Source organism: Elgaria multicarinata, chromosome 11 (genome assembly GCF_023053635.1).
Source record: "Elgaria multicarinata webbii isolate HBS135686 ecotype San Diego chromosome 11, rElgMul1.1.pri, whole genome shotgun sequence".
NCBI classification, from domain to species: Eukaryota; Metazoa; Chordata; class Lepidosauria; order Squamata; family Anguidae; genus Elgaria; species Elgaria multicarinata.
This window is the reverse complement of record NC_086181.1, coordinates 19,691,648-19,719,565: the sequence shown is the minus strand read 5'-3', so window position 1 is coordinate 19,719,565 and position 27,918 is coordinate 19,691,648. Positions and strand designations below refer to the sequence as shown.

The following is a 27,918-nucleotide window of genomic DNA, read 5'->3' as shown; positions in this document are numbered from 1 at the left end:
TAGAATGAATTAAACCATTTATTGATGCAAAATTCTCATGCAAATTTTTCATGCAAAAACATTTATAATACAGGAACAAACAGGCATAATATTTAACATATGGCATAATAATTGCAAAGCAATTTGAATAATAACCCTAAGCATAGAATTCCCTCCAGCCCATAATATGTTTCCTAGCTTTTCAGACTCCCTAGCATTTTGGAATGAAATTTATCATAATAAAAGCCCATAGCTACCAATGAAAGAAAGAAAGATTAAGAAATATGTACTTCTACTAAGAGTACTAAATACTTATAATTCCTTAAAATATTACCAAAAACAGGAATTTAAGATAGCTTTACAAAGCTAGAGAGAGAGTGTTTTATGGATTGAAATTAATGTCTGTTTTGGCCCTCTGAATGAGTTTTTCTTTTATGTAAATCAAATACTAGGCTGTATCTTTTTATCATTTGCATTGTTTTTAGTTATTGTCATCATTCATGTCACTTTGGCAAGTGAGTTGTGGGTGGACACAGATTATTCTAACATATAAGTAATATAAGTGCCAAAATCTATTCAAAGGAAAGGTCACCAATGCTTCTTTCATTGTCTTTTCCTTCCTTCATAAGCACATTCCATCTTCTCCAATGATGCTGATGATTCTTGTTAGGAACAAATGCTAAACTTACACATTTTTTGCATCAACAAAAATGGTCACTGACTTACAGTCACAAGCAGCTTTTCTGGCTTCCTCAGTGGATGCGCAAGGGATGTACAATATTTTGTAAATTATGTTCCGACAGCACTTTGTGGATAGCCATGTGCCTTTTATTCTGTCATCTAATCATCGATTAAATTGGATTTTGTTCTAAAGCCCCGAAATTGAGCAAATTTGTATCTGCAGAAATTTGCAAATGCCCAATTTCCCTCCCCACATATGAATTTTCATCCTATGTGGTAAATGCACATTTTAACCTAGGTTTTTTTTAATTGTAAATATTTTTTCTATGATCAAATTTGCATGAAAGTAAAAGTAAAAACAAATGGTCCACAAGTCCACAGAATCTGTGCAACACAGGAAAAACTTTTCTACTGGGGAATTCACAGCTCGAATTCATAGATATCCAAACTCATTTCATTCCATTGCAGATTCCTCTAGTATCCCTAATTGCACATGACCCCGGATTTTTCCACTGCTGTCATCCATCCTTGTTCATCATGGCCACCCTAGGATCTATTGGTTCCTTCCCGCTAGCAGAGCCCAGACTGACAAGTAAAACATCCACAACTCTGCTCATAAGCGGTGACTTTGTTTTATTTATCCATTATTTATTCTTTGGTATTCTTCCCCCCTTCTTTCTATGAGGGCTTTTTTCCAGAAAAAAAGCTCTGGAATCCTATGGAACATTGCTTTCAGTAAACCCCCCCTTTTCCCCCAGCCTTGCAGTTTATGAAAGCTTCATGTGACCTATACATTATATTTGTTGCAAACGTTACATTTATCCACATCAATGCATACAGACATGTATGGCCAAAAGTGATTAGTTATCATGGGCTCTCTTGCTGGTTCTCTTCCGCTTTTCAAATGAGCACTTTTTACAGAGAAGAGACCAGCAATCACACGGCCTGTAGATTTCAAGGCCCTCTAGTGGGCATATTAAAGCACAACTTCAGAAGATCAGATTAAAATCAGTTTATTTTGTGGTCCTAAAACTGACAAAAGAAGCGAGAGATGTGCAGGAGGCAGACGGCATTGTCAAAAGGACCTGATAACATATGTGAGTGACCAGTAATAAGTATGCTATAAATCACTCATTGGATGTGGTTCAAAATTTCATAATCTGAACAAGCTATTTACTGCTTACACAATTCAGAAATTACACTGAATGTGTGGAGAGAGGCAGTGAGATTGCTGCCCCTCAAACAAATCTTAAAATGGAGGAATTGGCTCAAGCTCTTTGTGAATGAGGACCCACAATGTTCTTGATTTCCTCCAAAACCCTTTCCTTAACAGTTGCCACATTCATTTTTGCTGCATTTAATAGCTTTTCAATTTCAGCATCAGAATAGCTCAACTTGAAGGTTGAAAATGTCTTGTGGTATTCAGCAATTTTATCTGAAAATGAAGCAGAAGGCTGGGTTAATATAAAACATCCATTAAGACTGTAAACATCATATTCACCATTCAATTCTATGCATGTTTACTTGGAAGTAAGTCTTGTTTACTCACAAGTGACAACTATTTTCATCCCACAGAAGGGAAACCATAATTTCATGCGAGCTCACAGCTTACACTGCTCACACTAGTAGACTATGAATAGCAATGTCATTTCAAAGCTGTGAACTATGGGTAGTTTGCACTCTCTGCGTAACATTTTCACATGCTGCTATGGGAAGGAGGGGATGCAGAAGACCACTTAAATCTGGATCCAACCCATGTTCTCTGTGCTCAGACACACTAGATTTCACCCAAACCTAAATTCCATTAAGACATTAGGCTCCCCCTAATTTAATGGCTATAATTTGACAATGTCATATCTTGAGGTGACATGTGGCAATATAAGGGCATCTTTCTTATTTATTTATTTATTTATTTATTTATATCCCGCCCTATATCACAAGGGATCTCAGGGCAGTGTATAGATAAAATCATACATATAAAATAGATCAATAAATATACAATTCTAAAACAATTTAAGCCATTAATATGTTAAAGCCAATATGAAACTGTAAAACAGTAAAAATCCAATTAAAACAAGACACTGTGCAGGCTGGTGGATTTAGCCATCAAAGGCTTTGTTAAAAAGCCATGTCTTAACCTTGCACTGAAATGAAACCAGTGCCAGTGCCAGTCAGGCCCCCAGGGGGAGGGCATTCCACAGCCAGGGTGCCACAACAGAGAAAACCCTCTCCCATGTACCACCATGGCATATATCCCATGTTGGTGAGGCACATAGAAGGGCTCCTCTGACAGATCTCAGGTCTTGGCCAGGCAGATATAAGGAGAGGTGCTCCCTCAAGTATCAAGGTCCCAATCTATTTAGGGTTTTAAACGCCATACCAACACCTTGAATTCCATCCGGAAATGTATTGGCAGTGAGTGCAATTCCTTTAAAATTGGTGTTGTCTCTATGAGATTTCCAGTCAGCAATCTAGCTGCTGCATTTTGCACTAGCTGCAACTTCTGAGTTGTCTTCAAGGGCAGCCCCACTTTGAGTGGATTGCAGTAGTCTAATTGGGAAGTTACCAATGCATGTATTACTGTGGCTAGGTTATCCCTGGCCAGGAAAGGGCCTAGCTTGTGGATCAGCCAAAGCTGACCCCAAGTACTCTGGGCCACAGAGTCCACCTGGGCCTCCAGTAACAAGGATCTAGGAGTACTCCCAAGCTATGTACCTGCTCCTTCAGAGGGAGCATAACTCCATCCAGAACAGGTCACTTAGCCAATTCCCAGATTCAGGAACCACCAACCAACAGATCTTTTATCTTATCAAGATTCAGCTTCAGTTTATTAGCCCTCATCCAGCCCATTACAGCCTCCAGGCACTGATCCAGCACTTTCACTGCCCTAGCTGACTCTGACAAAAAGGAGAAATAGAGCTGAGTATCATTAGCATACTGACGGCACCCAACCCCAAAATCCCGAATGACCTCTCCCAGCAACTTCATATAGATGTTGAATAGCATGGGGACTGGAATAGAACCCTGTGGCACCCCACAGCTCAGTAGCCATGGGGTGGAACAGGAATCGCCCAATACAACGGTCTTGAATTGGCCCTGGAAGTAGGAGCAGAACCACTGTAACACAGTGCCTCCTACTCCTATCTCGCAGAGCCAATCCAGCAAGATACCATGAACAATGGTATCAAAAGCTGCCGAGAGATCCAGGAAGATCAACAGGGTAGCACTCCCCACGTCTTTCACCCGGAGTAGGTCATTGGTCAAAGCAACCAAGGCTGTTTCAGTGCCGTGCCCTGGCCTGAAATCAGACTGAAATGGGTCCAAATAATCTATTTCTTCCAAGAACGTCTGAAGCTGCCCAGCCACCACATGCTCAAGCACCTTGCTCTCAAAGGAGATATTGGCAAAGGGGCAATAGTTCTCACATGCCTCTGGGTCCAGGGAGGTCCTCTTCAGGAGATGGTACACTACAGCCTCTTCCAAGGCAGCAGGCACCACTCCCTGACAAAGTGAGGCATTTACCACCCCCTGGACCCACCCAGCCAATCCAACTCTGCTAGATTGTATTATATTATTATTGTATTAGCCAAGATGGGCAAGGGTCAGTGGGATGGACTGATTCAAACATCTTGTCCATATCATCAGGCTGTAACAACTGGAACTGATGCTAGGAAACATGACCAGATGGGGCACTGGACACCTCTCCAAGCCCTGCAATTCCTAAGTTACCTTGACAGTTGACTGTGTTGAACAGTGGGAAATGCATGACAGTTAGGTCATCTCCTCTGAAGATATAGCAATTGGACGGATTGTCTTTGTCCTGCAGTTGACTCTCATCGATCTTGGGAAACTTGATTCCACGAGTTTTAAAGTATTCGGCAGCTTTTTTAACTGTCTGCACCAAAAGAAAACAGAAAATCCTGAAGTTGATGGACTTACCAAATCCACATGGGGGGAAAATAATGGAAAGGACGCACTTCCTATGTTGTATTTAGGGTCACTTCTGACATTATCTCAGCAGCACGTGAAGTAGAGCAGCATTGCTCCTTCTTCCACTTCTCTATTGAGGTCAGAAGATCAATGTCCTGTGAGAAGCTACTTCCCATGCCACTCTAACCCCTTGGGAATTTGGGATAATGCTACAGTGGGAAGGAGAAATAGGGCATGCATAGGCAAGCTGGAGTCCTCCGTATGATTTGGACTACAAGACCCATCAGCCTCAGCCAGCCTGGTCACACCATTTCTTCAACATCCCATTGATGTTCAACTGCTGTTGATACATAGGCCAAGAAAGGTCACAAAACATATTCAAACCCAGTGTGCCAACCCCTTGAATTCAATGCATTCCCTACCTCAAAAGGATCTCCAGCGCTGAAGTCAAAGGAAAGGATCAGCTTTACATGTCTTTCAGGATGGAGGACAAGAGGGTAAGCAGTGTTGATGGCCAGACCAGCATCAATGAGGGAGACAACCTCTTTCGTTTTCAGCTCAGGGACTACAACACCAGCTAACAACACGAATGAAACAGAACTTAAACATAAAGGTGCTTGAACCTACCAGGAATGTACAGATCAGTCAATATCTGCTCTGTGTTCGTTTTTGCATCTATCCATTCCTAAGTCTGTTCTGTCCAATTTCTGCATCATTCTCAGCTTTTTTCTTTTCTTTTTTAAAAAAGCACACATAAAGTCACATTTATTTATTTTTCATGCCTTATTGCATTTTTGTGTATGTACCTTCCCATAATATCTGCATTTGCATTTGTAACTTTCCCTATACATTTATTTTGTATGCCACTTTTGTGCAAACGGAACTGCATGGCAAAATCTGGAAAGTGCAGAATCTGACGTATAACTGTATTTCAATCTCCTTACTAGCATTTGAAGTGCACATCAAGGGGGGATCTACACTACTGCTTTAAAGCACTTTATAACAGTTTTGACAACTGTTGGGGCCCAGGACACACTGCATATACAGTTTTCAAAACGTCACAAAAAATACACTGAAGCCGCGCGAGGCAGCGAAGCCTCCTTATAAGTGAAAAGGACTCTTGGCCGAAGCAAATATGGCTGCCCTTGACTCACTTTGCCCTGAACAAACATGTCTTCCCTTGCTTGAGGGCTCCTCATTCGCCTTTATAGAATATAGATGTCCAGCGGAGCGCCTGATTTGTCTCTCCTTATTTATTTATTTTAAAAAAAGTTCTGCACCTTTTTATTCTCAATATTTACTAACGTGGACGCGGGACAGAGTCAATCCCTGGAGCGCGCACAAAGCGAGGGGTCCTCGCGCTTCTCCCTAAATCAGTTTGCTTAAAAATATGGACCAAATGATATTCTTTTGCACCCCTAGAACCAGGTAGCCTGGGCCCAAGCATATTAGAGTGCAGAGGGGATGTTTTCCCAGGGTCTAGCCCAGTCTGCATATCCTGAGGTTAAATTGTAGATCACCCATGAGAATATTTTTGGAGACTTATTTCCTGGTAGCCATTGTCCAGAATTTAGGAGATTTTGGGGACCAATCAGAAGCAATGTTAGAGCAGAACAAACAACCTTCTGAGAGCAAGCTTGTGCAGTTAAATTAGGACTTTTAGCCTGAGAGACAAAGAATTGTGTGCCCCCATGCAACATGCTCTTTCAAGATATTCCCGAGCTGCCATTTTGTGCCAAATGGAGGCTCGTAAGGGAGCCGTCAGTGGGTGCACAACCTCATTGGGCACTCAATGAGGCTTCAAGAAGCTTGTGTGGCACCAAGCCTGGAGCAGCTGACGGCAGCAGTATGTCGAGAAGCTGCTGACAACAGGTGGAGGTGAGCCCATTCATTCCTACTATCAATGGAAGGGTGGAGAGACAAAGAAGGGGTTGCAGCTTGTCATCAACAGTTATGCTTCCAATGAGATAATGACTTTCTCAGGTCTCTCCTGTTTATTTTCAGTCACAGAGCTTTGGGGAGGGATCTAGAAAGAACATTGCAGAAGTTGTTTCATTCTGCTCAAGGCAACTCAGTCAGGGGTGCTTGCATAGTTGAGTATCCCTGAATCAGATTCTTGCTCCATCCTGATTTGGAGGCATCCCCATGCATCCCTATGGTAACATGCAGTTCAAGCCCCTAAATATTCACATGAACTATCCATTTAAAAAGTAACATTAAGTGGCAAGGTAAGCTTACGGCAGTTGTGTAAGAAGTTACTCGTGGTTCCCCATGTCCATGTCAGAATGTTTACATTGGTCTTGTGGACGTGTCTGATCCAATCTAAAAGAAACGACATTCAGAGATAAGAATGAGAGGGAAGAATTTCAAAATCAAAACCTGAAATCCGTTTCTGCTTCTAAAATTTAGATCTTCCATCTGCAATATAATACTCTTGAGTAGTGTCGTTCTGTACCTCATGAATTGCATCTTATCTATAAGAATTTCTAAAATGAATGGTTAATTCCCAGATTTCAGCATGTGCAGTTCTTCATAACCTTCAGTTCCTTCATGTCACTTGCACTTTTTCACTCTATGTCATCAATGTGCAAATGTTAGAAATGCACTCTTATGATAGTGCATACATGATTGTATTAAGATTCCTTTTGTGCAGTGTTTTACTGAACAAAATAAAACAAAAAATATATCTTGATAAAATGACCTAAGTCGAATCAAACCATGCTGGCTGAGGAATGCTGGGAGTTTTAGGGCTTATGTCTAAACATGCATAGGACTGCACCCTAAGCCAATTTAAATCCACCAAGATAAAATGACGTTAAAATTAGGAATGGATGAATCAGTCTGTTTCTGGTCTTTGACAGTTTCTCATGTATTAAGTCATAAACGTGTTCCATCCAATTTCCTCATTCCACACTCTTCTGCAAACACACATGAAAGTCCACATTTATTTTTTATATGCAACTCCCCCTAATATAGGTTATTTCTGTGCCATTTCTGAGCCAAGAACTGCACTGCAAAATATGGAGAAGCATGTAGTCCAAAAGGTATATGTGTTCCAAACTGCATATTAATCCAGGAAGCTAGGCCTATCAGTATTAATTAGGTATGTTGGAGGAATGCATTCAGGGGGGGGGGATTTTGGCGAGCTTTCATCCAGCTTGGCCCCCTGAACTCTGGCCCCAACATCTACCAGCTAGCTGCAGCAAATTGGGCCAGCTGGTGGATTTCCTGCCTTTGCACAGTGACGGAAGGTTGGGCAGGGGAACACTTTCCTCACACCCTCCCAGTGGCAGGGACAGAGAGAGTGCCCCACCATGGTGGAATGTGCAGCACCAGAGGGGGGAGTGTTCACCTTGACCCCTCCACTGTCACACTTTTGCCACTACCGCAATATGCTTTCTGTGTCCCTGCCAGTGTCAGCACCAGGGGGGAGGGAGGAATGGTTGTGTGATGGTGGCAACATGGTTCCCCCAACCCATATCCAACCCAGGTCCATCCCCAAAATTCAGGAAGTTGGTTGGGGCTTTTTCCTCCCAACCCAGAAGGTGCTGGGGACGATGACCAACAAACACCAAAGATTTCAGAGACAGATCCCCAGATCAGTTCACAAGGGCATGTCAAACCATGGGCAACATGGAATCTAACAGGCCCCAAAGGGTCGTATTCCCACGCAACAGATATCCCTAGAATTAATATACTGGTCTATGTGCTAACTGGTTGGCATACTAACTAAGCATTTTTTTCTTTTTTATGGAACATACATTACAATTGGGGATGTCTCGGAAGTTTGACCGGAGGGTGGAATCCACCAGACTCCCCACCCTGCTCAGCATCCCAGAATCTGATTGCCAAGCCACCCCGCCACTTACTGGACCGTTCACAAGCACCGACGTGGTCCATGAGCGCCCAACAACAACACCTCATCCTAGCAAGCCACCATTTTGTACAAAAGAGGTGGCTCGGGTATTTTTGGAAATTAACATTGCATAAATGGTGGCTGTAAATGGTCCTGCAGCTCGCATGGACAGGGGTCGACAGTGGCTCGGTGATCACCTGGTGGGTGCTCCCTCATTAAAATTTTAGATTTGAATTGTTGTTTCAGCTTTTTTCCCTCCACTTAGAAGTAGCTATTCCCCACTTCCGTTATAGTATAGTGTCTAAATATGATCAATCTGGCAAAGGTCCACTGAGTCCCATGCTCATCATTGTACCTGTACACATGCAAGATCACATAAATGTGTGAATGAGGATGCACAAGAAGAGGTACTGTAGCCAAGACTCTGGGACTGTTGATACCACAGGAACACAATAGCTATATTTCCTCTTCCTACTGCCAGCCAGATCTCCAGAGGAAAACGTTTTCCTTTTGTAGCTGGCAGAGGAAGAAGAAATGTGGCCAGAACTCAGTGTTTATGGAGACCATAGGGGGCTGCAGTATCCTGAGTTTGATTCTGTTTCCTCTTCCTGTGCCTCAAGGAAGTGATACCCAGGAAGAGGAAACCCAGCCAGGCTTGGGAGGCTGCCGTGTCCACAAAGCCTTGCCAACTGTTGACTGGCAGCTTGTGAGGCTATTTTAAAAGGGCAAACTTTAGAAAATAACATCCTATTTTCCACCTTGTCTAATGAAAGTTAAGTCAAACCCCACTCCATATTTTAGGGAACTTTCTATTGCTTCTCCCCTGCAAACAAACAAACAAAATGCCCCCCTCCCCCAATTTGGCTCACCATTTCTATTTTCCTCATGGTTCTTTGGATCAAATTAAAGGAGTCCGTGCCCAAAGTGGGAATTGAATTCAGACAACTGTGATCCAACTTTTTATCTGCTATATAGCACTGGATGGAGACAAAGGCAATATGAGGATAATATTGGTATTCTGTTACTTGCCTTTAATTCCTTGTAAAGGGCTGAAAGGGATATCCGGTATGTATATTTCTTCTGGTACTAAGGGAAAGAAAAATAGCAGACTGAGAAATACAAAACACCTAAACAGGCAACTCGTGTTGACTGAACGCAGCCCATTTGCTGAAGGAATGCAGTGCGGCTTATTTTTCTCAAACAAGCCACCTTGAGCACCCATGGTTTGTTGGCTTGTTCAGGGTGGTTAACAAGCCACCCTGCAGAAAGTGTGCTGTGCTCAGACAACATGATAACCCACCCTGGGGAAAACATGCTGCATTCAGACAACACAACAACCCACACTTCAACAACAACCTACACTCAACTACTAAGTGTGGGTTAGGGAGTTGTGTGAAGCCAATATGTTTTCTCCAAAGTAAGTCCTATTTCATTCAATCTCAGAGTTTTGTGCTTGATGTTGCTGCTGCTGCTGCTGCTGTTTCTTCTTCTTCTTCTTCTTCTTCTTCTTCTTCTTCTTCTTCTTCTTCTTCTTCTTCTTCTTCTTCGCCCCATTTTGGGTGCCGTGGTGTTAGCACTCACTATTAGAAGGAGTTATAGAGGAAAAAAGGAGTGATAGAAAAAGAATAAAGGGAGAGGCTGCCAAGAACTGATGCCCTGATATAGGCCTGGAAACATTCAGGAGGGACAGTTGCTAGAAGACAAGAAATAGCCACCATGGTACTTGCCTCCAAAATCCTTGTTCAGAGCATCCCATAGATTCTTACATCCTTCCTCTCTTGTTTTTGTATCGGCGCATGACCAGTTCTGACGCATCTCTCGAAGGACCTTATAACTTTTACTGGTTCTGTGGACTTCATAAAAGATCACAAGGCAAGGTGGATTAATGCAAGATATAAAACAAGACAGCAAAGATAAAGAAATGAAAAGTAAGGATGAAACAGGAAGGAAAACAGAGGGCTCATCTACACCAAGCAGGATATTCAACTGTGAAAACAGTATGAAGCAGTATATAAAAGTCAGGATCTACACTCCTGCTTGAGCAATTTACTGCAAAATTGTTCATGGCTTGGATTCAGCAATTCACCAATCTAGGCAGTTCTTCAAAGCAGGTCCCAACAAAGCAAGCAATATTTCTTTGAGGTATGGCTAGGGAATTACTTGAGGAGGTGTCACCATGTGAACAGGGAGTTGGAGACAAAAGCACACCTTCTACAGGGAACCCTCAGGAAAGCCCCCCTGTGGGTGATGAGCTCCTGGCCCCCATCCCAACTGCATCCCTGATGCAGTTTTTCAAATCAGTGTTCTAGCATTTCAACAGAGACACATTTCTTGGGGCTGCTTGGAATAAGTACTCCGGAGGAAACTAGGGGTGGCCCCAAAACTCCCTCCCTATGAGGAACCCTCTTACCCCTTCGTGTAGATGGGCTTTATACAATTAATAAACTAAGGCTTCTTTATTTGGTTAACAGCCCTCATAAAATTGGCATATATGTGGGGTCAGATGTATTAATGGAGGCTTCAAGCTTATTGTTCTCTGGCACACTTAATAATATGTTGATTGTTGCTAAACACAATGACAGACTAGTGATGAGCAGGCTCAGTATAGTTGATGCAACACCCCCAAAAACCCAGCTGGTAAGGAATCCTAGAGCTCCCATTGGCCCTCCCCTGCTTCCAGATTATTGCAGCAATCCTAAATCAGCCTTGGGGAATGTTGTTACCAACAGCAGCCTGTTTGGTAGCACATCCTTACGGGACCATACTGCTTCCAGGAAGGAAAGAAACCCATTGCCCAAAGTTCACTTACTTTTCAAAAGGTTTTCTAGAAGATCAAAAAATCGCTCTGCTGATGTTGCTGAAACATCTAACGCACACAGCTGCAGCTCCAGAACATACTGATAAGCCCAGCTGAGTAGATTAAGGCTCTTGAAACCTTGAGATTAAAATACAGCAGGAAAAAAGGTTACAAATCTGTCACCTATGGTATTTTGTAGATAGGTGGGGTATAAATTTATTAGTAGTAGTAGTAGTAGTAGTGAAAAATTTGTTCATTTCTGATCATATTTTTATCAATATTTGCACATGTTTTCATATTTAAGATGAAAAGGACTGAGTTCTTTTTAAAAAATGAATGTGGGCCCAGGGCTTTGAGTGCTTAGTTCGTAAAGTTCCCTGTGTTTGTGGTGCTGAATCTGCCATCTTTTCCCCCCTGACACCTTATCTTTAAAGCTATATGGGAGCAAGTGCAAAATGGTCCTCTTTGGATCATAGCTGTACCTGGGAATGGTGGGAATACCTGTACCTATTGAATTGCTGAAGCAAGGAGGTGAGAATTTCATTTTGGTTCATTTTTAAAAATAAGAATGAATGAAAATTCCTAAATTTCATGGTATATAGCAGGGGTGGGCACCTTATGGCCTTCCTGATATCTTGGCCTACAGCTCCCATCATCCTTCATCATTGGGCATGTTAGCTAGAGCTGATGGGGGTTTAAGGCTGAAATATCTAGAGGGCCACATGTTGCCCATCCCTGATCTTTGGGGGCAGGAAGAAGGTGAGTGTTTGTTTTTACTGAATGTAGGAAATACTGAAATAATGGAGTCATCCATCCCCAACCTTATTCAAAATGAACCATCTACAGTGGCCATTTTGTTCAAATTTCCCCACCTACACACTGAAACTTTGGGGTGAGGATGGCCTCCTTTTCATTATTTGCCTTGAACGATGGATGAAAATCCCCCATAAGAGCATTTCTTGAGCATCTACAGATTAGAAAATTAGGATGGTATTTTGTGTTCTATAGGAGGATACAACAGGTTTTACACTTTACCATTCAATGTGTTTCCTGACAGGGGAAACATACTTCTTTTGAGGTGAGCTCTCTCTCCGTGGAAGTGACTATACCCTTCTTACTCTAAAATCTGCAATATTCTTATCACCAGCATAACCTCAAATTTGCAAATTCTAAATTATTGATGTAAGAGATGTCAAATGACATAAGAGGTTTAAGCAAGATCTGGCTAGGTTGCTTCTTGAAACGATGTGGTTTTGATGAACTGAGACTTGAAGGCAGTAAGGAAAGTGCCTTAATTAGTAGAATAAAAATCAACTATTCTAAGGATAAGGAGGAGCATGGCTGGTGACAATACTTAGTCACCTCTCCAATGAACTACCCCAGAACTGAGACACCGAACCATATAATTTTCTGCCATAAATTTCCTAGGATTCATGCAACAAGTGAGTATCATCTAGGGATCCCACTTCATCTTCTCCATGTAGTAGCCCTACACATGGCTAACATATGAACAGGTCTCTGGAACCCTTTACGTAGTTACCCCAGCAATGTTTGACAAAGTTTTGGGCTTGTTGGGTGATGGCTCTTTTGGCCAATGGCTTAGTTGAATCTGCTGAATTCCATCTCTTGAGATACGTATTAGCCTTGGGCCAATGCTTTAGAACATATTTGAGCTACGCTTCCACAAGGAGCTGTTCACACTCTGGGGCTTCTGTGGTGTGTACCAGAGAGAAATGCTGCTGGCTTATAGGAAACTTCCAAAGTGTCTGAGAGTTTATGAAAATGATCAAGGTATCTCAGAAGATGTAAAAAGTTCAACCGCAGCTTTTAAAGCTCAACTAAAAACTTTTCTTTTTCCTAAAGCTTTTAAAACTTGATGTTGTGCAGACTTCTACTGTTACTTTCTACTGTTAGTTTTACCCTACCCTGTGCCTGCTTACCCTACCCTGTACCTGTTTGCATTCTCGTCCCCTCCTTATTGTTTTACTATGATTTTATTAGATTGTAAGCCTATGCGGCAGGGTCTTGCTATTTACTGTTTTACTCTGTACAGCACCATGTACACTGATGGTGCTATATAAATAAAATAATAATAATAATAATAATAATAATAATAATAATAATAATAAGATGGGGGCAGGATAGAGGAGTGATATTAAAATCTCCCACTATTGTGACTTACCTAAGTCTTCTGATTTAGAAGAAAAATATGATTCTCTGTCTTTTTTTAGAAAATCCAGCAAAGCACCTTAAAAGATAAATGCATACATAAGAGCCTACTTTCTCACATAGCTAACAATATACTGATTCAAAACAACCAACCAACCAAGGAAATACCAATATTGTGTTCAGGGTGTTGAATTTTCCCTCTAATTTTGCCTAAATATGACAAAAGACAATGCCATGATCACCAGTCAACCACTGTCCACCTGAAGTATCTCCTGTGATGTAGTGGCATTCCAAGGATTTTCTTGGAAATCCGAAGAAAGTGGCATGGTCAGGTGAAACTCACCTATTTTGAGGAACAAAGAAGGCACCTAGTGCAAGGCTAGATGAGAGGGGTGGATGATCTTGCGGTAGGATGATCATGAGATCCTCCCCCTCAGTCTACACGCAGCATGAGACATCCCGGGAGGATGGAGAATGTCGCGCCCACCATTTTGGATTTTTTTTTTTTAATCAAGATGAGCACTTGAGCTCTCCTTTGAAAAGGTAAGTATTTTTTTTTAAAAAAAGAGAATCACTCCCACTCCCCCCACCCCACCCTCGATGGACACAGAGTTCCTGAAGAGCTCTGTGCCCCATGCTCAGCTCCTCGCTGTTACTCACAAGGAGCTGGGACAAACTGCGACAGCTTCCGACATGTCGGAATTAAAGGGTAGGGCGATATCCTGGGGCAAGGGAGGGATCATCCCTCCCTGCTTCCGGGATGCCCTGTGCATCATGTGGATGCGCAGGGACGATCCCCTGGATATCACCCCATGTAGACATGCCGCTAGTATCAGTCTCCCCACCCAACAGGAAAGTGATGAAAATTGACAGCACTGACTATTTGTGTCTTGGGATTTTCATCCAGGGATATCATGTGTGCGCAAAAGCCTGTTTGTGTATAAACGTGACCCCTGCTAGTTCACAGTAATGGGACACCATCTTCCCTTTATTGTTCCCACTCCTCCATCCAATAGTGTCAGTCCCCTAGGATCCTTTTCATTCCATGCACACATGTCTAGTGTTCCTAGTGAGACAAGCTGCAGGGATCCTTCTTATCCCTCACTCTCTCCTGATCTCTGATCTTAGCCTCGATAGGCCTGGGGGTTGGGGGGCAGGAGAGCAGTACCAATGATAGCCTTCTTAATTTCTTGCTCGCTTGCAAGGGCACTTCCCCATAAACCTGAAAATAAGGAAGAAATGACAGTTACATGCTGGAGCTTCACCTCATGGCAGTTAAATGTCAAAATCAATATTTTATTTTAATATGAGAGATTATAAACTTTACAATAGACACTAGATCTTCTCCCTGGTCATCTGTTTTTCTCAATCTTTAATTAAGGTGCCCCAGGTAGGAATGTGGTTAAATCTATTCCATCTGTCTCAAGGATTGTCAGGAATCTTTAGTTCTATCATCCACTCACTGATGGAATCCGGTTTTTTAAGGGGTATATGTAGGAATGTCAGATGAATCTGTCCAGGGCCAGATCTACACCAAGCAGGATATGACACTTAGAAAACATTTTGAAAACTGTATATGGAGTGTGTCGTGGGCCGCAGCAGTTGTCAAAACTGTCATAAACCGTTTTAAAGCAGTAGTGTAGATCCTGCCGATGGTATAAAGTCCATCAAGCATATAGCAGCTTGGCCCACACAGATCCAGCTTGATTTGAACCAAGTCAGTTCAGCTTGTAGATTTAGGGGTTTGTCTGTTTTCTTTAAATTGCCATTTATGCAAATTGCAATTACAATTTGCATAATTAATACAAAATTCTGTCATAATTTGCATAACGTGCACTGTTTGTGGCTACAATATGCTTACTTAGCGCAAATCTGTGCAAATTGCAGGGACGATTTGCACAAATTAAGCATATTACAGTGCAAGTTGCACAAATTATGGCTGAAATTCCAAATTCACCCAATTTTAAGGGGGAAACCCACCCCCCCCAACAAAGTTCCCTGGATTTCAAGAAGAAAGCCTGTGCCTCAGCTCAAAAATGCAAGCTGAGCCAGGGACTCCATGGAAATCCAGCCAACTGAAAAAGTGCCAGATTTCCTCATGATGACCATCCCCGGATGTATGAGAACTTTGTTCCGGTTGTGCCAATGTGCATTTGTGCAGTAGCGCTCATGTACCTTAGCACAAATGTGAATTTATGCAAATGCCCCCTCAAAGTAAAAACTGGTCCACAAGTGAGAAGAATCTATATGACTTGGAAAAAGCTAGTCTGCTTCTGAATCCACGTGCCAGACTCACAGAAATGCAAACTCCTTTGTATCCATTGCAGTTTTCTCCATTGTCTGTAGTCCCAGGGCTCTTTGCTGTTTTCATTTTTGTTAACACTGGGGCACATTAATGTCATCCATAAATGACTGGTTGTATGGGCCACTGACTTGGTATATAAGACAACACCCTATATTCTTCCTTCAATGTCCCTTAGGAGTAGTGTGTGTGTGTGTGTGTGTGTGTGTTGGGATTTGGTATTCTGGGAATCAAGAATTTGTATGACGTACCTTGAAGATAGCAAACATCTCTCTCCTTCTTTTCCTCATCCAGCTTCCCATTTTTAAATTCACTCCCAAGGTGGTTGATGTCAATATTTGCTGTTGTGGCAGGATTCCCAGCTGTGCCAGGGGCCCCAGCGTCATGTGGGGTAAATTCAAACCAGCTCCCTGGAAAAGACATAGGAGGGGAATATGTGGAATAAAAGAATAGAGTACTAATGAGAACTGAACGCCCAGGAGAAAAATGAACAAAGTGACGTTTGGATAGAGCTGCTAGCAAGTTCCACCAAATGCAGAATGCAAATCAAATTTAGAAGACGTACATAGGAAAAGCATCTGAGAACTTTTTTTAAAAGAGAGAGAGAGAGAGAGAGAGAGAGAAGTTAAAAGTATTTCAATAAGCTTAGGGCTCATCTACACCAAGCAGTATATTCCACCATGAAAGCGATATGAAAGGCAGGAGCCACACTACTGCTCTATAGCGGTATTGAAGTGCACTGACAACTGTTGGGGCCCATAAGACACATACCATATACTGCTTTCAAACCACTTTCATAGTGTTATATCCTGCTTGGTGTGGATGGGCTCATCTACACCGAGCAGGATATTGCACTATGAAAGCGGTATATAAGAGGCAGAAGCCACAGTACTGCTTTATAGTAGTATTGAAGTGCACTGACAACTGTTGGGGCCCATTGACACATACCAGCTTGGTGTAGATGTGTCAATGGGTCCCAACAGTTGTCAGTGCACTTCAGTACCACTATAAAGCAGTAGTGTAGATCCTGCAGTGCACTTCAATACCACTATAAAGCAGTAGTGTGGCTCCTGCCTTTTATATACAGCTTTCATAGTGGAATATTCTGCTTGGTGTCGGTTGAGCCCATAGTAAAGCTTCTCAATTGGGAAGAGTTTAGGCAACCTCTAATTGCCTAAACAGCAGGTAGCTAGAAATATGACTTATCCACATAAATACTCAGAAATCTGAGTGAATTCCTTGGGGGTTTGGTGTCTACTAATGGACAAATCTGTCAATTTTGCCTCCTCTCTAATTCTCACTTTTTAAAATTCAGTTCCTCCTGAACTTTGGGAACTTTTTTTTTATGTCTTTTGTGCACGTTTCTCCTAATACGTACATTTTAACTCAATTAATTATGCCTAGTATACACGTTTGCTAGCAATTTTCTCAAAAAGCAATGCATTTTTGAATATTATTTCCATGAATATCTGCATTTTTGCATGCACTTGCGAAATACGCAGGAGCATACATTTTGGAAGGGGAACTGCATTGCATTTCCCACAAGCCCTGCCTCCCTATTTTTGCAAAATGGCCTCTGCAAAAGAGACAGTGTGTGTTCTGCCTCTTTCACAGGGAGGGGGAGAATGTTGAAGAATTTTCTAATGGGAGTGGGGAGGTGGGGGTTCCGTCTACCTTATTCTGTTTGGAGGGTGATCAGGGCCGGCACTACCATTAGGCCAACTAGGCAGCTGCCTAGGGCGCAGACCTCAGAGGGGTGCAGTACTGCCCTCACAGTTTTATACAAATTGGCTGTTTTAAGGGAAAAAAACATAATAAAAGGAAAATATAATAGTTCAGAAACTTTTCTTGAACAGCTGAATCGAAGTTGGCAATTTTTTGGGGGGGGTGCAAGTAGCTCGCCTTGCAGAGGGAGCAAAATAGTCTGGCACCGGCCCTGGGGGTGATTCAGGAGACTTCTACCTATTGTGTTTTTTAATGTCTCCCTGGCACTCAGAGCATAACAGGTCTCTTCACAATTGGCTTTCTGCTCAGCAGCACATGTCAAGAGCCTGAGTTGCTGCAACCAGGGATGGAACGTGTTTTGAAGCTCATAAAACTTTAGAAATCTCCCTGTTCCTGCTTGCAACACTGGTTTACAGCATTAGAAACCCGCCAATTTCTATTTCCACTATTTTTGCCTGTCACGCAAGGCTGCTAATAGAGGGTGTGACAGAGAATAAATAAGTGTTATACCCCATTTCAAGAACTTCGTGCAAAGACTCTTTCACACAATGAAGGCTCATCTACACCAAGCAGGATATTCCGCTACGAAAGCAGTATGCAAGTGGTATATAAAAAGCAAGAGCTTCATAGTGGTACTGAAGTGCACTGACAACTGTTGGGGCCCATGACACCTCTACACCCAGCAGGATATAACACTATGGAAGTGGCATGAAAGTGGGCCCCAACAGTTGTCAGTACACTTCAACACAGCTATAAAGCAGTAGTGTGGCTCCTGCCTTTTATATACTGCTTTCATAGTGGAATACCCTGCTTGGTGTCGATGAGCCCACACTGCACTTCCCCTCCTCCCAACTCAATATCCCCAAAGCACACTCCCTGCTCAGGAGGGATGTGGGAGCAGCTACTTCCCTGCCAGAGTCGGGAGAGCAAGGCGGGCAATACTGGCTACCTAAACCCAACATGACTTGAGCTGGCAAAACTCTCTCCCCGACCAAGCAGTGAAGTGGTTGGAGCCACTTTCCTCCCAAGCAGGGAGGGAAGAGCCTTTGCAAGCAAAGGGGTGCCGGATGACTGCAACATACTCTTCTTGCACAAGAGGAAGGTGTCAGCAAACATGTGCCTGCCTGAGAAGGAAGAGTTGACACCCTATGCTTGCACCCTATGCTCCTAGCGGGGCTGTTGCACTCGCCCCGCTAGGAGAGCAACAGTAGCAACCACCTCCTTGCCGAACAGGAGGGAGAACGGCTTTTGCAAGTGCACGGGCACCAGCCAATAGCCAGGGCTTCCTGTGCTTGCAAAGTCCTCTTCTTGCTCCGAAGGGAAGCAGCAGCAACTGACACAGGAGAGAAGAGCCTTTGCAACAGCAAGGGGTTATGACATGTGGAATTAAAAGGAAGGAAAACACATACACTCACCCAGCTCCTGGTAGTAAATTAACTGCCAAAGCCCCACAGCCTGAACATTTCTCTGAAATCGATCACACTTTCCCACAATTTTTGTATGTGATTTTTTTTAGATCCTCCTCCCACTCAAATTGTTAAGAATAACAACAGCAACAACAACACCTTGGCACAGCACTAATAATTCGTTCCAATAGATTAAATAAGCTAACATTATAATGCAAGCAATGAATTACTTTTGCATCCCTGTTAATGTTTCCTCTGAGGGGGTGGGCAAAATAAAGAGACTGAAGAGCTGCCCCCTCATTTCTGTCCCTCCCTTGTCCTATAAATACCTTGGTCTGAGACTCTTTGGAGTTTCATAGATTAAGGGGGCGGGATTGTATGCATGCTGTCTGGGGAATGCTGGGAGTTGTGTGCCTTTTTTTTCTGTCAAGACATGCATAAGATTCCACCTTAAAACTGGCTGGCACTTTGGATTCTGTCTGGATTGGGAAATAAACTGGAATGAGAGTGTGCAAACATTGTAACTACAATATAATTACCTGCATGGTTTCCACTATATGTGTGCTTGTCCACTGCTGCATAGATGGGATAAGGATTTTTCCCATTCTCACAAGATTTCTTCTGCTCAGATAATTTAGTTTCATCGAGCTGAAAAAGCAATGAATGTATTTGATTTGGTTTAATAAAATCTCACCCCGTACTGCCAGGGATGGCTTAGGTCAGGGGTAGAAAACTTCAGGAGAGCTGGGGGCCATTTTGGTCCATAGTCCCCCCACAAGCCACCTCCCCCATTGGCACCAAAACATGGCAGAAGTCGTCATCATCATAATCCAAAATGGTACCTGGAGTGGCTACAAAAAGTCAAAAATCGCTTGCAAATAAGCTAGTTTTGTCCCTTTGGGTGCTCTGTAGAAACTCTGGATTCCATTTTCTTTGAAAATAAAAATGTTTTTTGGTCCCCCGCCATTTGGGAGGGGGAGGGGCTGCATGCAATAGATAAGAAATAGATGGCTCACTTGAGGCCCACATGGTATATCTGTCTGTCAATTCACTTCTCCCAGGCCCCAAGTAACCGTACCATATTTTAATCATGGGATGGAAACAAAATTGCCATCTCATTTTAAATCTTTTGTTTTAAGTGGATTTGCATGTCTCATATCAAATGATGTATGAGAGATTATCATCGAATTTTGGGAAAGACATTATTGTCTGGATTTCTTCTAATTACTGGAAACTTTCCATACACTTTTGCTGAGTTTTTGATTCATAGAGGTCTAGAGACAGCATTATTATTATTATTATTATCTTCACCTACCTCCTTTAGCATTTTATAAACAATAAAGTAGGCCCAGAAGTCAGTCAGAGAGTAATGTTCATTTCTAGATGCCACTAACGCAGTCTTTTTTGCCTTCACGAAGTCCCACCGGCCTTGGACAAGTTTTTCACGCTGATGCTTTTCCAAGATCTCTATTTTATCTGCCCAGTCTTCATCTTTGTAGATGGATGACATGCACCTTTTAATGATATAGGACAATGTTTGAAACTGCGGGAAATAGCAATGGATTTTAGCTACAATTCTAATTTGAAATTTTGAGAATCCATTTTGACAGGAAAATGAGAATTCTCAGATCTGGAATAAACAGACACTACATAGAACCAAGAACCTTTACTGAATGGTAAAAGAAGTTACAGTTCTATCAGCTGGCAATGACAATGATAATAGATATTTGAGCTGAGAGGTCTACCGTGGCCTTAGCTAGACCTAAGGTTTATCCCAGGATTGTCCCAGGGTCATCCCTGTTCACGTAAATGACACACAGGGGATCCCGGGAGCAGGCAGGGACGACCCAGGGATGACCCTGGGATAAACCTTAGGTCTAGCTAAGGCCCATGTCAAGTTCTACTTCTTTCATAGGAGAATTGATATTCCCTATTTTGCTTATATTTATTTATTTATTTATTTATTGCATTTTATATGGCCCAATAGCCGAAGCTCCCTGGGCAGTTCACAAAAATTAAAACCATTCAAAGTATAAAACAAACAGTATAAAAACGTGATCTAAAATGCAATATAAAAGCACAACCAGGCTAAAATCAGCAGCGGTGCAGAAATACGAATGTAAAATAAAAAAAAAAACGGCAAAGTTAAAATTAAATCTGTTTACTGTTAAAATGCTGAGAGAATAAAAAGGTATTCACCTGGCATCTGTAAGAATATAGTGTAGTGTAGCTGCCAGGCGAACCTCCTAAGGGAGCTCATTCCACAACCAGGGTGCCACAGCAGAGAAGGCCCTCCTCCTGAGAGCCACCTGCCTTACTTTCTTATAACTTAGTGCTATCTTGATACTGGGGGTTTGATATGGGAACATGACATATTTAGCAGGGAACATGACATATTTAAGTCCTCCTCTAACACATTCAATAAATACATGATAGAAAGTGGTATTGGAGCCACTGGCCCCATCCCCATCTGGAATGCATCTATTTCTACACAACTAGAGCCTATTCTGTCCAGGCTGCAAAGATCAGGTTCAGGGCCATTGGGCATAATCACCTCCCCCATGTACATGTGGACTGGTTCATGAGAAGCGGAGTTTTGTGATTTAATAACTGCCTGAAAATGTGGCTATGTTGTGGAGGTTGCTCCATGTGGCAAGCTTTTTCCGTGAGGTGGCTTTCCCACACAGCCATTACTTTCGCCTTGCAACATCGGGCTCATCTACACCAAGCAGGATATTGTACTATGAAAGTGGTATGAAAGCTGGATATGGCATATGCCAATGGGCCCCAACAGTTGTCAGGGCACTTCAATACCACTATAAAGCAGTAGTGTGGCTCCTGCCTTCTATATACCGCTTTCATAGCGGAATATCCTGCTTGGTAAAGATGAGCCCACTAGCTCTCTTTCTGGGGGAGAAGATGGCCTTGGTGTGCTGAAAAATGCCACTTTTGCATAGGAAACTGGTCCACACAGATGATTTAGAACAAGGAACAGCCGCCATATTGTTGCATTTTTTGAATACATATATTCTTGGTGCTTAGATTGCATATGAATGTGAAACTGTGTTCAGGGACTGCAGTTTTTACTTAATTTAATACTTGAATTAGAGTAGGGCTGTTGAAACTCAGGCCCATGGACCAACACTGGCCACATGGAGTCTCAATCTGGCCCTCTGGGATTCCCCCTCTCTCCAACCATCTATTGTTTGTACATTTCCCCTCCCCATTCTGAAATTCTCTCCTAGGCGTTAGTTACTAGCAGTAAGAGCTTTAGCCTGGCATTTTGGCCCCACCTTTTATACCCTTGGCTACACCCACCACTGCAATACAGACCCCGTCAGCTTCTCCAAAATGGAATTTGGTCCTCAGGCCAAAAGAGATTTGATACTCGAGACTTAGACCCTCCTCCTCTCATGACCCTTTGAACCCATTTACAGCTGTACCTTTTTTTATTACACCTGGGGGGATTCTACACGTCGTACTGAGGGCGCTTCCATGTGCCTCCAGTGCGGCCCCAAAGCGATCGTGTAACTTGCCTGGAGAAGCGACGAGGAAGAAGCGTCCTTGCCGCCGCCGCCGCCGCCACCCACCTACTTCCTCGCCGGCCAGGATGGAGAGGCCGAGCTCTCCGACCCAGCCGGGTCGGAGGTAGGTGGGTGGCGGCGGCAAGGATGCCTCTTCCTCGTCGCTTCTCCAGGCAAGTTACACGATCACTTTGGGGCCGCATGGAAGCGCCCTCAGTACGATGTGTGGAATCCCCCCTGCTGCTATGGGCTGAATTTAGTCACATGGCAAATCCAGCTGTTGGCACCTTCGCTTTTATTAGTGGCAAACTGGAGTTTCCACTAAAGATAGCTTTTAGTGCTTTCTACTGCCATTGATATGCACACTTAATGGTTCGCGTGCACTTACCAGGTGGAACCGGACACCCCAAACAGGTACATGATACAGTCCAAGAGGTTACATTTCTTCAGCTCTGATAGTGTGCCATAAAGGGCAATCATGGCCCGCAGACCTCCTCCTGATCCCAGGACTGCAATATTAGGGATTTTGTCCTGATTGAAGAAAAGAGGACATCTCTGTTCTACTTATGGGTATAAAGTGTTGTACCTTTCTAAGGCAGTAAACAACATAATATTCATGAGTGCAATGCATAATGCCATTTGACTATTTAAATCAATATCAGAGAAGATGTAGAATTCTATTGGGTCATGAAGTACGTGACAGATTTAAAGCCCATTCATGTATTCTGATTCATCTCTGAAAATATGCAAACAACAGCTTGTGCAAGTGGACTTCTGGTGTGCACAGGTCAAAATCTTTCTCCTGGAAAACATAACAGATACTCCTGTGACTTGATTTCACGAAACGCCCAGCTCATGGGGAAGGTGTAGCTCAGTGGTAGAGATCATGCTTGGCATACACAAGGTCCCAGGTTTGGTCTACAGCATCTTCAAGTATGGCTGGAATGACTCCAGTCTGAAATCATGGAGAGTTGGTGCAAGTCATTGGTAAAGCATATTCTTTGCATGCAAAAGGTCTCGGATTCAATTCTCTGCATCTCCATGTAAGACTGGAAAAGGACTCCCAACTGAAACCCTGCACAGCCACTGCCAGTCAATGTGGACAATATTGGGCCTGTCCAGACCCTATGCTGAGCCATGGTTTGGCTATTAACCATTTTGAAGCAAGTGGTTAATGAGTGTACTTAAACCGTGGTTATGTAGCTACGTTGTTATGTAGCTGTGAAGATTGAGGGGAGACATGATAACACTCTTCAAATACTTGAAAGGTTGTCACACAGAGGAGGGTCAGGATCTCTTCTCGATCATCCCAGAGTGCAGGACATGGAATAACGGGCTCAAGTTACAGGAAGCCAAATTCCGACTGGACATCAGGAAAAACTTCCTGACTGTTAGAGCAGTACAACAATGGAATCAGTTACCTAGGGAGGTTGTGGGCTCTCCCACACTAAAGGCATTCAAGAGGCAGCTGGACAATCATCTGTCAAGTATGCTTTAGGGTGGATTCCTGCATTGAGCAGGGGGTTGGACTCCATGGCCTTATAGGCCCCTTCCAACTCTACTATTCTGATTCTATGATTCTATGATTTTATGGTTAGGAATGGTTCATGTGACACACTATATCATGGTACACACGACACACTAAAAGCTCCATCACACCTGAACGTTTGCCCTTGTATTATCTCCCTCTGTTTACTTAGCGTTTGAAAGCCTTACGTTTCATTCATCTTCACACCCCTCCTCAGAATCACTGTTTCCCAGCCCACCCCGCAGATCTCATTTGTACCTCCCCTTACAATCTATTGGTTGTTCGCAGGGACACCTTCCCCTGGCATACCCCCTCCCTTTCATCAGCAGTGCTGCCCGCCCTCAGATCATCGGATTGAGTATGATAGGATAAAAATACACGTAGAGGGTCGAGCGCATTGCTGGAAAAACTGTTTCTTCCCCGCACTTGGAAAGCTCACTAAGAGAGGGGGGAAAGGTGAGATCAGGGCAGGACATGGATGGTGTCATCTGAGTCCTTTGTATGCAACACACCATGACAGCAGGCTATAACACTGGTGTGATGGAGCTCTAAGACATATTTTGTAACTCAAAGTGCTTAACCATCATGGTTTAGCATGTTGTCTGAACAGGGCCATTGAGTTAGTTGGACACATGATCTGACCTAATATAAGGCAGCTTCCTATATTCCTGTAAACATCTTTACTGGACTAATATCTTTCCAGAAATAATTAGAGCAAGCTTCTGTGATCATTTGTGACGCAAGAAACTCTCATATGGTGTAGCACCTTGTGAAACGTTGTTTATTCTTCTTATTAATTCTAGATTTTTTTTGAGGGAGACACAGAAATGAAATCCTTACCACATCACATTGAATCCCAAGCTTGGCAAGACCTTTCTTCACCTCTTCTTTTCGAGTAGCAGTAGCTGTTTGTTCATCTTTTGAAAGGGTTTTCAAGATTTGGACTTCAGATTTCACCTGCTGAAAATGTACACACAATTGATAGGGGAGTATGGAGGAACCCGAAAGGGCAGGTTCCCTTGGCTCGCTGAGTGGTGGTCAAAGACTCTCAAGACACAATTTCTCTCATCTTGGAAAAGGTTTATTATGAGCAGCCTGCAGTGCTGCAAGGTGGCAAACCCTAGAGGATCTAAAGGACTGCCCACTAGTTGTAGGCAATGCTAAGATACTTATAGGGTAACATCCTCAGAAGCAACAACAGAACTTCCTCATATAATAAACCAATCAAAATACAGTTTTGCAATACAGTAACCAATGATAGACAAGGCATTTATGCATGTGCAGAGTGCAGATAATTCTAAGACTAGAAAAACAATACGTAGTTGGGTATTGCAATCCTGGAACATCTGTTCCTTTGTGGTTACTACTCTTCTAATTGTTCTACGGAGAGGGTAGTTTATATCATTATCTGTCCTTGTCGTTTGATTTATGTGGGCAAAACTATGCGGAGTGTACGAGCACGAATCATTGAACATCGTTCTAAACTTAGAAATGGGATAACGGAGGCACCATTAGTCCAACATTTCATTGAGTATCATCATCAATATTACGATTTTCAGTTTTTTGTTATTGACAGGATCTTTCCCCTTCAGCATAATTATCGTGATTTGAACAAATAGCTTCTTCAAAGGGAAGCTGAGTGGATTCATCGACTTAATTGTATTCAACCTTTCGGACTTAACGCCAGTTTAGATCTCACAGCTTTCCTCCCTTAAGGTGATTTATTAGCCAATTAAGCCACTTTAACGACACTCTATAAGAACTGGGAGCTTTTTGAAATCTCTTCCTGTCCTCTCTGGGAGGTTCACACTCTGACTAATGTGTCAACACCTCTTGTTGGTTGAGCAAGTGTTGCTCAATATATTTTCAGCTACAGTTTGGGTCAAATTGCTATAGAACTTAATTTCTAATAGAAAGGGCTTACATCAAAATAGGGTGGGCACAGACAAAACAGCCCATTCACACATTTTCTCGACAGGGAGAAATATCTGTCTTATACTAGCAAACTAGAGCGCAGGGCATTTGTTGCCAAGTTGTGGCCTCCCTTCAAAAATCATAATATGGGACAGTTGTTTCAATGATGTTTGTTTCCAAGGTCTATATGGTGGCATTTCATCTTCATCATACCACATTGAGCTGGCTCAGATATATGGATTGGTGATATGCGAGTGAATCTCAGTCTTGCACACTCTGTCTTCCTCTTTCACATGCCCTGATTTTCACAACAAGCCAGTTTGCTGTCATATCTGAACTGGGCACACTATGGTTTGCACAACCCATAGTTCATGTGGCTCTGATACTACGGCTTGCTGTGAAAGTGGGAATGCATCAGAGCAGATAATGGGCAGAGGGAGGGTGATAATGTACTTCATGGCTTTGATCCACTCCTAGATAATTCCAAAGTGTGGTTTTGTGTTATCTCTGAATATGGGCACTGTTTGCAATACTGGAAGTCTGAGACATCTGTGACACAACTAAAGACAGACTAACATCTTTGGCCAAGCCTTTTTTTTTTCAGGAATTCATTAATGTGGGGGAATGAATGTGCCCCAAAGTTTCGGCAGGCAGGAAATTTTCCATGAAACTCTCTAGGGAGGTGACTGGCGCTTATTATATTTTATAAGGTGGCTGAAATGGTTTCAATCCCCCTTTCTTTTAAACTTAAAAAAGCCTCACATCCACTTATACCATGGCATGCCTACAATACATCATGCAGCATCATTCCATGGAAATTCTACCAGTTCCAGCGGACATAGAGGGATTCTTCATACTATGAGTGAACACTAGGATTCTTTTAAACTTTAAAGAAGTAGAAAACACATTTTGCCAGCTTATCAGTTAGTTAAAATAATCCACCAGCACCCCCAAAAGGTTTGTTTATTGTATTTATATCCTGCCTTTTTTCCTTCAAGGAACCCAAGGTGGTGTATATAATCCTTCTCCTATCCGTTTTATCCTCACAACAATAACTTTATGAGGTAGGTTGGGCTGAGAATTCATGGCTAGCCAAGACTCTCCCAGTGAGCTTCAATGGCAGAGTGGGGACTAGATCCCAGATCTCCTGATTCCTAGTCCAACACTCTAACTACTACACCACACTGTCTGTTTAAGTCTGGGGAAATTCTCTTGCCATAGCCCCAAAGCAGCAGGAAAAAAATCCTTATCCAGAGGTGGGGCTGCCAGACAGTACCCCCACCCTGAGCTGCAGCCTGAGATTAGACTCCAACTCAGATAATAAGACCAGCCAAGTTGATTAGCCAAGTGGCACTTGAGGCAGAGTGCTAGAAACCACCAGATAACGCCCAGACCTGAGCCAGAGCCCAATCTGGGAACTCCTGCAGAGGAACATCTGTAGCCTGTGCCCTCACAGCCTGTATGCCTCAAAGATGAACCTGCTCCCCACCAAGAAAACAGACCACTATGTTAGCCCATCAAAGCCGCCAATGTGCCTGAAGAGATGTGATGTAAAAGAAGAGGGGTGCTAGATGCTTGGTCAGAGACCTGCCCTAGAAGGCCTCCCATCTACCCCTCAATGAAGAGGCAAAGCCTCCAAGGAGTGACTTGATCATAACAGCTTCCAGTTACCAAGACTTTGTTGGAGAGTATTGCTTACTAGGAGATGATCCAGATAGTTCTTTGCCCAATGGGATACTCAGAAGGACCAGGACATGACAGGGGTGATTGTCCACCCACATTTAGTCACAGCCCTACTTTGCCATGCAGAAGAATATTTCTTTTAGTTTTGGGCAGATGTCAATAGGCTTTGCTGATTGTAAGAGAGAAAAGAGAAATAAAAATGAATAAATAATCAAGTTACCTTTCCTGCCAGGAAATTGTTCAGCATGTCCTCTTTCTGGTTCCTTTCCAGACACTTCAGTGAATTCAAACTCCAAATGAGGAAGCAATAGTAGGGAGACTTGGAGAAGATTGGAATTATAAATTCCTTTCAGGCAGTGAGTTCTTGTTGCTGCTCTTTTCTCCTTCACTCATCCCAGAGCAATAAGGTCTGGTGAGTAATGCT

The 27,918-nt window shown here is 42.9% G+C and overlaps 1 protein-coding gene across 2 annotated transcripts; it reads right to left on the bottom strand.

Annotated features, from left to right (window-relative positions):
- LOC134406537 (cytosolic phospholipase A2 gamma-like) lies at positions 1-27,918 on the bottom strand. Of its 2 annotated transcripts, XM_063138010.1 has the most exons (15): positions 27,715-27,918; positions 24,738-24,857; positions 22,758-22,900; positions 20,161-20,359; positions 19,385-19,493; positions 15,966-16,124; positions 14,581-14,634; positions 13,426-13,491; positions 11,256-11,381; positions 10,174-10,299; positions 9,476-9,532; positions 6,829-6,912; positions 5,013-5,167; positions 4,390-4,555; positions 1-2,095 (listed from the first exon to the last, which is right to left on the bottom strand). In XM_063138010.1, the coding sequence occupies exons 1-15, from the start codon at positions 27,739-27,741 to the stop codon at positions 1,929-1,931; spliced, it is 1,758 nt and encodes a 585-aa protein (XP_062994080.1). In that variant the 5' UTR covers positions 27,742-27,918; the 3' UTR covers positions 1-1,928. The 2 variants fall into 2 exon arrangements, with proteins under 2 accessions (XP_062994080.1, XP_062994081.1); XM_063138011.1 differs by lacking the exon at positions 15,966-16,124.

What these genes read in the sequence shown, in the direction of transcription:
- LOC134406537 (XM_063138010.1), bottom strand. Translation starts at nt 27,741, where the DNA reads ATGCTGAACAATTTCCTGGCAGGAAAG. An exon ending in GGGGTGTCCGGTTCCACCTG is followed by an intron (nt 20,360 to 22,757) that starts GTAAGTGCACGC and finishes TATCATTAAAAG; the next exon opens with GTGCATGTCATCCATCTACA. An exon ending in AATTAAGAAGGCTATCATTG is followed by an intron (nt 13,492 to 14,580) that starts GTACTGCTCTCC and finishes TTATCTTTTAAG; the next exon opens with GTGCTTTGCTGGATTTTCTA.